Below are 13,146 nucleotides of genomic sequence, written 5' to 3'. Positions count from 1 at the left end.
ATGTTATATAATTTAATTTTACGCATATATTTGCATGCTTTATACAAAGTGAAACATGATGAACAATTATTTCTTAACACCTCGCTGTATCATATTTTTGGCAAATAAATGTTATATTTTCCTTTTTATTTGTATTATTTTTCTGTATATTAAGTAGCTTTGTGTTGAACAATTGTTCATATCTATTATTTCTATAAATCTTTCACTGTCTATAATAAGTTACATACTTATCCATCAGATATATTCGTAAAGTCGACGAACCAAAGAGGCCCCTAGCAACTGAACACCATTGTACTATTTAGTAGTCTTTGTTTAGGCGTAGGTACCTAAATTTTCTAGGTCTCAGGTAACTTGACACTTAGCCGGCCGAATGATATATTAAGGTCACTTATTAAGTGTAGGCCCACTTTAAGTTTCGGTGAATTATACGTAAGATATGAACTGTGTGATTAAAATTTGAATAATTTGAATTAAAATTCGTCTATATGATAATTGCTAGACCCTAGTGGTAACTTAAATAAGCATTATAAAATAATTTTTCTAACATAGATATTCTATAACGGTATAATATTATGTTGAATACTTTGTAGGACTTCAAAATATTCATTGAAATTTTAATAACACGAGTTTTAGAATCGAAAAATCGATATAATTAATTCTTCAATAGAACTGAATAGATACCCTACTTGATTATTATGTATAATCCACGGCGTGTACTTGCGATAAGGGAACAATCAGACACTACTACTGTTGCCAATGCATATGATTATAAATTATAATGTTGTTATGATTACAATAAAACTATTGTTTTATGACTTTTTCAGAATTACAAATCAGTCCTTATATTACAAACCGGTTATTAATTATTACGAACATCATAAATTAATTTATTATTATTGTTTACGTGAATATCATTTGATCGGGTGGAGCAATTAACAAAAGAGAAGAAGAACCATAGTGTTGATCATATCATAAAAATGCCATTAACATGCCATTTTGTCCTTTCACTCATGTCAATGTGTTTCTCAAAACCTTCAGAGAATTTCGGTCATTGCCCCTTATTCCTTTTTAACAATATTCCACACTATCCGTGGCACATAAAGGGACATCTACACAAAACTAGGAAGTTCGAAAGATAAGCGGCGTGATTCATCACCGGATCACATCACACGCGATGTATTAGATTACTGTGTTGAAATGTCCTCCGCCCGTATATACGTTGAGTACCGTGCCTTTTAACAGGATTCATTTTTTTTTTCATTTAAATAAATTTGTGGAAAGGTATTTCTTGAAGTGAAACTTCTCAAGACGCGTGGATAGTAAAATTTCTAGGTCACGTCATGGAGTAAGGCGATGATTGTGGTATATTTGAATCTTGCCAAAGAAGTTTCACTTCTGACACGCTCTTTTTTATTTTGAAATTAATATAATAATAAGTCCTGTACAGTCGAATACGTTTTACGTCTAGGTAGGTGTTTCACATTGTGATAAGCCTTAAGTAGTTGATAACTTGATAAGTCCGTCTTCAGACACATTTTTATTACGACAAAGGGTCAAACCCATAACTTATGTAATTATATTGTGTGTATGTATGTTTTAATTCTACTAGTTAGACGAAACTAGCTATGCTCTGCGGTTTCACCCGCATTGCTCCGCGCCGCGCTCCTGTTGGTCTTAGTGTAAATATTATAGCCTTCCTATGGGCTAACTATCACCGAAATAATTTTTCGATTCGGACCAGCAGTTCCTGAGATTAGCGCGTTCAAACAAACAAACTCTTCAGCTTTATAATATTAATATAGATAAATATTTACTTTTGAATGCCACACCATTAAATGTAGTTTTGCCAATAGTTATTTATTACAGAAATAATTTACTGTAAATGGGTCTAAATAGAAGGTAATCAACGGCAAAGCGATACCGAGTACCCTGCTATTCATCACCCACATTAGCACCCCATTCCATCCCTGGCAATAAACGTGAAAGTGAATACATTTGTTGTCTTTGTTTAGGTAGGAATAACATATCGACACTGGGTACTTTTAACCGACTTGAAAAAGGAAGTTCTAAGGTCCAGTACATAGTATACAACACAATGGCTTTCCGCCTTCTGTGTAAATTTACTCTGGATATGATTAGATTTTTAAAATTAAGCAACAGATTTAAATGGGCCTTTTTGTAAAAATGAAGTGATTCAAGAGGAAGGTTTTAGTATCTAATTTATTAGATTGAGACAAAGCTGACGAAGCTGAAGCCGCGGGCTAAAACAAAAAAAATATATATTACTACTAGCTGTGCTCCGCGGTTTCACCCGCATTGCTCCGCTTCTATTGGTCTTAGCGTGATGATAAATAGCCTTATAGCCTGCGCCTGCCTCGATATGTGGGCTATAAAAATTCTTTCGGTGATATATACACCGAAAGAATTTTTCAAATCGGACCAGTAGTTCCTGAGATTAGTGTGTTCAAACAAAGAAACAAACTCTTCAGCTTTATCATATTTGTATAGATTTGTAGTGGGTGATTGCTGAAACACTACCAATTCATCCGAGCATGGTTAAGTTTAAAAAACTACATTAGTCTATTAAATAACAAATTCCTCTTGTTTCCAAAATAACTGCGACAACTATTATTACACAAAGTAGTTGCCAAATACTTGTGTTAACCTATGACGGCTCTTTTCGTTTGCCTCTTTTTATAACCATCTTAAATTTGGCGATATTCCGAAATTTGTTTTATAATTTTATGTCTTTTTAAAACAGCGTGTGTGCTAAATCCACGTGTCAGAAGTGAAACTTCTTTGGCGAGATTCAAAGATACCAAAATCGTCGCCTTACTCCATGACGTGACGGTATTGCCATTCCGCGACCTTGCTATTTTACTCTCAACGCGTCTAAAGAAGTTTCACTTAAAAATAAATTCATTATGTTACATTGTTTGCCAACCCCTGTAGATTTTTCTTATTTCTTAGTTCTTACCACCATCTTATTTCTACGATCTTAAGTTTGTATTTGCGTTTCAAATCTGATATATTATTTAAACTTCTCAGGTTTCACCATAGTGACTGAATTCGAGCCGATTAGAATCGGGTCACTCATAAATATGTCATAAAACTATTGCCCATTACGACACAATGCGTAACAAAGTTGCTTTATTAGATCGTATACTTTCACATAAAAATATTCTTTATTGCCCGAGCACTTAAAGCTAATTTCCGATACATCTAAATATTTTTTCCATTCTGTATCGATTGGAGAATTTATCGGCATTTGTTTTAAAGTTTGTGTACGCGACGTGAGAAGTGGGCAATTATTGAAATTTATCGTTTCAAGAGAACCCTTTTTGTTAGTCAACATATTGGAATTTAGAATATTTATTTTGTACTTAAATAAATAAAAACCTTTAATTTTGAACTAGTTTTTACTTTTATATGTAGTTCGAATAGGTCCAATTGAAAGTCCGGGGTACAAAGGAAACTAAGCTTTCGTAAGTATAGGTTAAGTGTGATTATGGATCATAAAACCTTGAGTAAGACTGGAATATCAATGTTAAAGTAAGCATACCTAGAGTATTTATTATATGACATATTTTATACAAAAAAAAAAGAAAAACAAATGACTCGGTCTAAAACTCGCTAGGTCGGTCATTCGCTTTAGCAATCATAACCGTTCAAGAGCATTCAGAAAGCTCCTTTATAAAAATAAAGGGGAACCGATTAAAACGCTATAACTATAGTATAGTTCGAAGCCCTTTTTCCAAAGGCACTGAACCAAAATCAAGACACGAGCCGCACAAAGACAGATCAAGTCACTAACTTCATAAAGCACCCATTTGCATATATTGTACAAAAAACAGTTACGACAACACCCATTCTATGTTCTGTCTAGACATTTTTAGACAAAAAGTGAAAGCACGAACCGCCACGGCACATAAAGACTTGTTAATATTGGAAAATCATTATGGACCTTATAAAATGTGTGCGATTCGATTTCTGTTTTTACGACTATTTCGATTAATGTGTTTATTTATGTAGATTGTAGTAACAGGATTGGGCGCTAATTTCTAGATTTCGAATTCAATTAAATATTTGACGAACGAAATATAAAAAAAAATTGATAAAAATGTAGTTCGATCATTTCTAATTATTTGATAATTGCGAATGTTTTTTGACTTGTATCGCAATTAATAAAACGGATGCAACGTAAATAATAATTACACTTACACACTTATAGACTACCTATACAATATTATGTTAATGTAAATCGGATAGATTAAAAAAAATGAATATTTGAACAGTGACGTATCCAAATACGTACTTATACAAAAAAAATCGGTATACATAATATAAATCTCACAGTTTATTTCATTATTTACATTGTTTATTCATTTTACACGAAACAACAATATAGGAATCGACAATTTTATTCCTCACTACATTTTTTTCAAGCGAGACGTAATCATTGGCCGTAAATTATTATTAACTAGATTTCCGCCTGCGGCTTCGCCCGCGTTTACAAAGGAAAACCCGCACAGTTCCCGTTGCCTTGGGATTTCCGGGATAAAAACTATCCTATGTGTTAATTCAAGTTACCCTCTATATGTGTGCTAAATTTCATTGTAATCGGTTCAGTAGTTTTTACGTGAAAGAGTAACAAACATCCATACATCCATACAAACTTTCGCATTTATAATATTAGTAGGATAAAAAAGCAATCAACTACCTACTTAATTATGCTAATAGAGTGACGCTAAAAATTGATAATAAGAGAGCGATTAAACATTGTACTTGAATAAGACATATCATTACTATTTTAATAAACAGCTGTCCCGGCAAACGTTGTGCTTTACTCTTATCAGGGGGTATGAAAAATAGATTTTCAGACCTACCCGATATGCAGACAATCAGTTTCGTGAGAATCGGTCAAGCCGTTTCGGAAGAGATTAACTACAAACACGGCGACACGTGAATTTTATAAATTAGATAGATTTCTGTAAATAGTATTATAAAGTTAATTTATTCTATCCTTTCGTCTGTAACGCTTAAAATTACGCTCAGAGTTATTTCAAAGTAACTAGGGAATGAATTGGTTTAGATACGATTACGTAAGGCCCTAAAGGATTTGCATAGTACCTATTAACATTAGTCTGGCCCTTCGGGAGTTCATTGATTGAAATGTAAACATCACTATCACTACATAGTATATATAAAAACGAAGTCGCTTTCTCTGTCCCTATGTTCCTTTGTTTGCTTGATCTTTAAAACTACGCAACGGATTTTGATGCGGTTATTTTTAATAGATAGAGTGATTCAATAGTATTAGTATATCATTTATTAGATTTGAGACAAAGCGGGCGAAGCCGCGGGCGGTAAGCTAGTACTAGATATATTATAATTCTTGATTTGCATTCATGTCTGAAGAAAAAAGCGGACGTTTCTCATACGTATTTAGTGATCATTATGATTTTTAGTGCAATCTATACTAATATTTTGTTTGTTTGTGTGAACGCGCTAATCACAGGAACTACTGGTCCGATTTGAAAAATTATTTCGGTGTTAGATAGGCCATATATCGAGGAAGGCTATAATAGGCTATATAACATCACGCTAAGACCAACAGGAGTGGAGCACTACGGGTAAAACCGCAGGGCACAGCTAGATAGCCATACAATTGAATTAAAACAATTCGAATTGGAATTTTATTATGCTTATATTTCTATACATTATTAATTGTAATGCTACATATATTCGGTATCCTTCAAGGCTCTTTAATGATAGTAATTTGGGGTATTACACAACTTCTGTTCTATTTTTTCAGATGATATAACGTAAGATAAAACAAGATTGATGGGACAAAAAATAAGTTAACATGACGGCGTTATACTGACGAAAATATTAACAAACTTTATACATAAAAATAACTATCGCAAACGCCGGACAAGTCAGATATTCATCAGTATAAATATGTGACCGTTTATAATGAAACAAGCAATACGCCCCGGTTTTACTCGCATTACTCTGCTCCTATTTGTCTTAGCACAGCATGATGATATAATATATTAAAACCTATCTCGTATAGAACCATCTCATAGTGAAATAATATTTCAAATCGGACCCGTGGTTCTTGAGAATATTGCGTTCAAGCAAACAAAAAAAACTATTTTAAAATCCCTTTACCAGCATCAAACAGACGTATGAATCTGCCATCTGCCCCTTAGCCCACCAGGGGACACGAGAGTTCACTTCTTACCAGCATAATTTTTTCTTCGTAAAGAAAATACATAATTATCTTATATTTTTAACAATGTAAATTATAAAGGCTGCATCCATACTAATATTATAAATGCGAAAGTAACTCTGTCTGTCTGTCTGTCTGTTACTCAATCACGCCTTAACTACTGAACCAATTTGCATGAAATTTGGTATATAGATGTTTTGATACCCGAGAAAGGACATAGGATAGGTTTTATCCCTGAAATCGTACGGGAACGGGTTTTTCTTTGAAAACGCGGGCGAAGCCGCGGGCGGAAAGCTAGTAATGGTTATAAAGGTTGCATAATTATAAAATATAATGATAATATCAATTATAAATTATAATAACATCGAATGGCTTGCAAATTATCTGCACTTCACAACGTAGGCGCATACGGCATACATTATAAAGCATAGTTTATCAATACCTTATAAAACATTACCTTGACTTACTTCCTGACTTAAACCAATATAGCTTAATAACTTTAATGTAACTTATTCACTTAGTACTTTAAAAACGAATCTATGGAATGCATCGCTATTTATGTCGGTTTGAAATGTACCAAATATGGCTCTTAAATTCTATTAATCAATTAGTCGACATCTCCAACTTTCACAGGATTTTTTATTACCCCCTTATAAATTATGAATGAACATATATATGGAATGCATCGCTATTTCGGTTTTGAACTTAAAACCATAACAAAAATCAGATGTACCAAACATGTCTTTAAATTTCTTAAAACTAAATAATATCTCCAAGTTTCAAAGTATTTTTTTATTACCCCCCCTTTTCCTCTTTTTCATCTCAATTCAAATCGCGGTGAAGCCGCGCGTAAATACTATACGTAGCCACCATAAATATTGCAAGTAACGTTTTGTAAAAAGCCGAGATCACAATGCGTATATCGATTCGACCCACTTTACAGTTTCGTGGTAGATAACAGCTTTGCGGGGCTACATTGCTACAAGTCTATTTTGTGTGAATAAAAATAATTCATCTAGGACCTAGGTATATGTTGTGTCACATTTTAGATGTAAATTTCGTAGGATTTACCTGTTACGTTTCAATCTTAGGAAGAGTAGATTACCGCTTTGTTTAAAATCTATTCACTACATAGTGTCACATAAAACAAAGTCACTTTCTCTGTCCCTATGTCCCAATGTATCCTCAAATGTATAAACAACGGTTTTTAGTTTTAGGATCTCAGCATACAGACACACAGAAGCGACAGCGTCTTTGTTTTATACTCTGTATTGATGAGTAAAGACCAAAAGCTTAAATCCATTGAAGGTATCCCTTCGACATATTTATTCCTTCCAAAGCTTACTTATTTGTAACTTGAGTTAAGTGACCACTCATTCGTCACTTAACTTATACCTAATCTCTCAATAGCCAGGAATAATTTTGACGCGGCGATAAATGCAAAGGTTTAAAAGTTATGTTTTTTTTTACCTCGTATGGTATCGATTGGTGTGCCGAGAACACGTGTCAGAAGTGAAAATTCTTTGGCAAGATTCTAAAGGTAAGATAATTCTAAGATACCAAAATCAAAATCCAAAATCGTCGTTACTCCATGACGTGACGGTATTGCCATGACGCGAAATTGAAATTTTACTCTCAACGCGCCTAAAGAAGTTTCACTTGAAGACGATTATTACAAAATGAGGGATTTCAATTCGAAAACCAATTAATGTTATTACGACCACCTAGTGCGCCTAATCGAGATGAGACACCAAGATACAGCATATAAGTGGAATTTATTAGTGTTTATTTTATTTTACCCTTTTCTGCAACACCTTATTTTTATTATTTTAAGGAGAAGAAAATGTTATCTTACAAGTCTTACTAATATGATAAACGGGATACTTTGTTAGGACGGATGCAGGTTTGTTTGTAATTCTATTACGCGAACACCACTGAATGGATTTGGATGATACTTGGCAGTGATATAGAATATGTACCATAAGCTATAGAAACACTTTTCCTAGCGCGGCACAGCAAGTTATTAATAAAATTCACCAAGTTTGTGAGATGCCAGTAGCGAACAATTATTTATGCGGAACGAGATTTTTAATTGTTATGTTTGACCACAATTCTAGCATTTCTCAATTGTGAAAACCTCTGTAACCGGAAGATATTATACGATAATACGACACAAGTGCGTGCGCGCGCTAGAAAATGCTATAAAAATAATAAATAAAACGCTCCGTTGATAATTGAAATAGCGTATTATGTTGGCTGATGGATGTTCTTACATACTTTTGATAAGAGTTTTTTAAGTTTAAATGTTCACAGAGATAAACATACAAAAAGAATAGATGACTGCAATGACCAAACAGCGGTCAAAGGCATTCCTATACCCGAAAGACAATAAAATGGCCCAGTCTAATGAAAACTATTCAAACAATATTTTCATGTCATTTCGCAAAGTAAAATTTACAAAATAAATCAATTCATAATGGAAACAGTGAATAGTACCTACATAACAATCTTGGGAAAAAAGAGGATATAGCGACACCTCAATCTGAATCGCGCAAGCGAAATGTTTTCGCTACATAGCATAATATACAGGGTGTCCCACTGTTGGTATACCAAGCTCAAAGGAGGTTATAGTTTTAGGTTATAGGTTATAGTATACAACATCATTACTCGGGGCCTCAACGGCCGGCCAGTCGAGTAGACTGGTCGAGGATCTTCCCCTTTTCGATGGAGGAAGGTGGAATTCCACCTTCCCTCCTCCACACTCACTCACCTCAAACTGTGCACTGAAAGTTTTGAACACGCCCTCCCACAGGCTGCCCGACTGCGTGAGCACCTGCACGATGTCGCCGACGTGCGACGTGGCCGCGTGCATGAAATGTGCGTTGTTGTACACCCCCTCGGCCACCACGCGGCCCCGCGGCGATCTGCAACAACAACAACAACAACCGTAAACAACAAGAAAAAAACTTATTGCGGGATGGGTGCACTTGTTGTAGGCCCTGAAAGGCTATTTGACATGTATTTTCATTATTTTTTGTGGCTTATTTCAATACATTGTCAGAAGTATAAAATAAATAAGAGACAAGTAGTAAGAATGTATAAGTGAGGTATTTATTTCAGTCCGTATTAAGTACATAATATTTACTTCATGGCAATTGATTTTAAATATTGATCAATAAGACGATAAAGCTCTTCGTGTGATTTATATCTATACTAATATTATAAAGCTGAAGAGTTTGTTTGTTTATTTGAACGCGCTAATTTCAAGAACTACTGGTCCGATTTGAAAAATTCTTTCGGTGTTGGATAGCCCATTTATCAAGAAAGACTATAGGCTATATATCATCACGCTTAGACCAACAGAAGCGGAGCAACGCGAGTGGAACCGCGGAACGCAGCTAGTAATGTATATGCAACCAGTTGAGGTAGCTAGATTCATAAAAATATTCATTCAGTAGGTATAATTACGTAAACTATGCAACATTCGATTTGCCGACAACTTCCTTCCTCATTTCAAAAAGCAAATTTTAAGATTTTGCAATACAATAAATTAAAGATAGTTAACAAACTTGTATATTCTCGTAATTAGAAAAAAAAATTGTACATTCTCGTAAATTGGAAAAAAACTTATATTTATTTTTCTCGGCAAGCAATTTTTTAGTAGATTGCTAAAAAATACGACTCTGATTCGTTATGATAATTCATTTCAATAAAAAGCAATACATATTAAAAAAAAACATTTAAAACTGCGATACTACGGGTGACGGTACCACAGTAAATCCTATAATAGAAGAGGTAATTTTTGCATCGCTGCGCTACACTACACTAAGTGTAAAATCCGTTTATGAGTTTGTAAAAGCATATTGTCATGTCTGATATACCTACTTCACATGCAAAAAATGCCCTTTATTTTTTATTTATATGTACATTTTGTATAATTGCATACTAATTTTTCAACTTCACAATTACAAAATAAAAAGGTCACCTTAGGGTCAGTGCCGGATTAAGCCAGCGTGGGGCCTGTAGCAAATTCTGTCAAGAGGCCCTTCGTTTGCTATAGTTTCTCAAGTTAAAGGGTTTCGCCGCTGCACTGTACGTACACGGTGCTTCTGTGTGGGTGTTATGTTACCAGATATTGAAAATTTTCCCAAATTTTTCCCCGACTACGGAAGAAAGAGGGTTATGTTTTTCGAGTGTATCTATGTATATCTAATATTTCTTTGGCACGCCCTGCAGTATAAACCGCTGAACCGATTTTGATTTATGAGGTGACATTGCAATCATCTGAATTATTATGGTAGTGGTGTTAGTGACGTTCTACATAAATTAGCTGTCAGGGTTTAATTTTAATTTTAATATAAATATTTGTATATGATAATTTTTTATAATATTGTAAAAATTCTTTTATTACATAAACGATAAATTTTTAATTAAATAAATTACATAAAAAAAATGTTTCAAAATTACAATGATTACCTATATTATTTTTTATTTTCAAAATGAGTATATGAATGCGGATAGCGGTAGTTTTTAGTCTAGAACACGGGACATTTTATTTTTAGAAAGAAAGAAGGAAGAAATCATTTATTCCAAATTTCCAATACACACAAACACACAACAATAGCATTGTAAATTATGAATAATAGGTAATAGAAAACATAAATTTATGTATGGTTGCTTGCGCTAAAAAAGGAAGCCACTCAGGATACCTGAGGCATAATACCTTAACACTGATTTTCAGTGACACCTTACGACATCCACATTGTCAGCTGCTTTACTGGATAATAAATAAATATAATTCCTGAATAATAATAATTTTGTCATATCCATCACGGAGTTCAAATGAATTAAATCGCGGGCGAAAACGACTCACGTTTTTAAGCTATATAAAAGTAACAAAAAAAAGTATTATGCTTATTAAAATTATCTTATAATGATCATGAACCTTTATTGCACTATACAAATAATCACATTCACGATCGAAAAATCCAACAGCACTGCCTCGAAGATCTTTTAACCATTTTACCGTTTTACCCATAAAAATGGCAAATTCATTTTCAAAATACTGGCAGCATACGTTGAAGTTTTGTATTCGTTTATGTAAAATTATTATTTGTATACAAAATTAAATAAGCCAAATAATCTACAGAGAACCTGTAAAACGATGTTTTATCTTTTTGTTTGTTTTCGGAAACAAATTTTACAGCGTTTTAATATCACAAGACAGCATTTTTTTACTAAAATAGCAAACCCCTTTTGACGTATTGCATGACACTATAATCGCTATAGCACTGGCGGAGGTTCGTATTCGTTTTTGATTTCGTATTTTCTTTGACAAGGGCGATGGATGATTGTCATGCTCCATCTGCCTTTTATTTTATAATCTAAGGTTTGATAGTCGATAGAATCCTATTTTATTTGATCGGGTTGTTACGACTAGCTCGTTCGATGACAATATCAGGGGATTCCCCTGTTAGTTTTGCCGTGCTACCAACTTGCGTGTAGCGCAGTGCAAGCAGTACAACACAACTTTTGGTGTAGCCAGCGCTCAATTGTAGAAACGTGGTAAAATTTTAAATTATTGTTGTAGATTTTGATACCAACGTTTCTCGTGGTAGGTACCTACGTGTATTTTATTTTACGGTACGTGTATTATAAATTGATATTTTTTTACGGTCAGACAGGTATTAGACCGCGGGGCCCCCCGAGTCGCGGGGCCCGTAGCATTTGCTACTCTTGCTACGTGGCTAATCCGGCACTGCTTAGGGTAAGAATTTTATGTCTTTTTGCAAAAATTTAACTGTAAACTGTAGTTGACTACTCTATGCGATCATTTTATTGAGAATATTAAAAATAAAAGGGAAAAAGATAAATACTATACTTATATATTTTTCCTTCTACGGCAGTTTTTGTGCCACAATCCATATTTTGTAGTAAAAATATTATTTTTATATTTAGCGCGCAGTGTTGTTATAAAGCATGGTGATAATGTATCTTATTTAAAAATTCAAACTTTCTTACCTTCCTACATCACTGTATTAACTAAATTCTTATCTATGTGTTTTAAATATTTTTTAAATCGTAACTTTCTTTCATCATTACATATCTTCATTGAATATGCATTTAAAATGCGAACCCAAAAACATTTTCGTCACATAAATCCTTATTTAATTCTTATTGGCTCGTCAAGATTTGGTTCAAAGTTACTATACATCTCAATTATAAATATATAACAGAACCCACAATATAGCTATATGTACTAATAATATAAAGCTTGTTTGTTTGAAAGCGCTAATCTCAAGTAATTGGTCCGTTTTGAAAAATTGTTTCAGTGTTGGATAGTTCATTTATCAAGGAAGGCTGGTTATCATCATGCTAAGACCAACAGAAGCGGAGCCACGCGGGTACAAAATTATACAAAAACTCTAACAGTGATTCATAAATTTTACTTTGTAACACAACTATGAAAGTAATAGAACACGATTATCAATAGGAAGTACCAATCAAAACTAGTACAAAGAAATAACAGTTATTACAAGAAGACACTTAATTTGCAATTGAAATCATTTCTCAGAGGGGAAACACCATGTATCATACGAGTACTGTTACTATTGACTTGCTAATGGTAATTAATTTTTAATTTAAACAATTACCGGTGCGTTATTTTTCATGCTTGTTTGTGCTTCTTTGTTTCAATTAATATGCAAATTAAAAGAAATGTATGTTACAAGACACAGCATAGCTTAGTTTCTTTATTTTATTCTGAATAAGTTATTGATCAAAATTAATTAGGCAGTAATATTAAAATTCCTCACTTTATAATGATTTAGGAGATGCAAAAGATACAAAAACCAAACCATATTGTAATATTTAAACCAACATTGTTATAGTAACCATTGTAATAATTTAAT

At 33.4% G+C, this 13,146-nt stretch overlaps 1 protein-coding gene across 1 annotated transcript in view; it reads right to left on the bottom strand.

Moving 5' to 3' along the window:
* LOC123700441 (ataxin-2 homolog) overlaps positions 1-13,146 on the bottom strand; it is a 43,197-nt gene that overhangs the window by 19,125 nt on the left and 10,926 nt on the right. The window contains exon 2 of the mRNA XM_045647652.1: positions 9,006-9,159. Within this exon, the coding sequence (XP_045503608.1) occupies positions 9,006-9,159 (154 nt within the window). The remainder of the gene's footprint in view (positions 1-9,005; positions 9,160-13,146) is intronic.

This window comes from Colias croceus, chromosome 19 (genome assembly GCF_905220415.1).
Source record: "Colias croceus chromosome 19, ilColCroc2.1".
NCBI lineage: Eukaryota > Metazoa > Arthropoda > Insecta > Lepidoptera > Pieridae > Colias > Colias croceus.
Note: the sequence above shows the minus strand (reverse complement) of the source record. Positions and strands in the feature narration are given on the sequence as shown.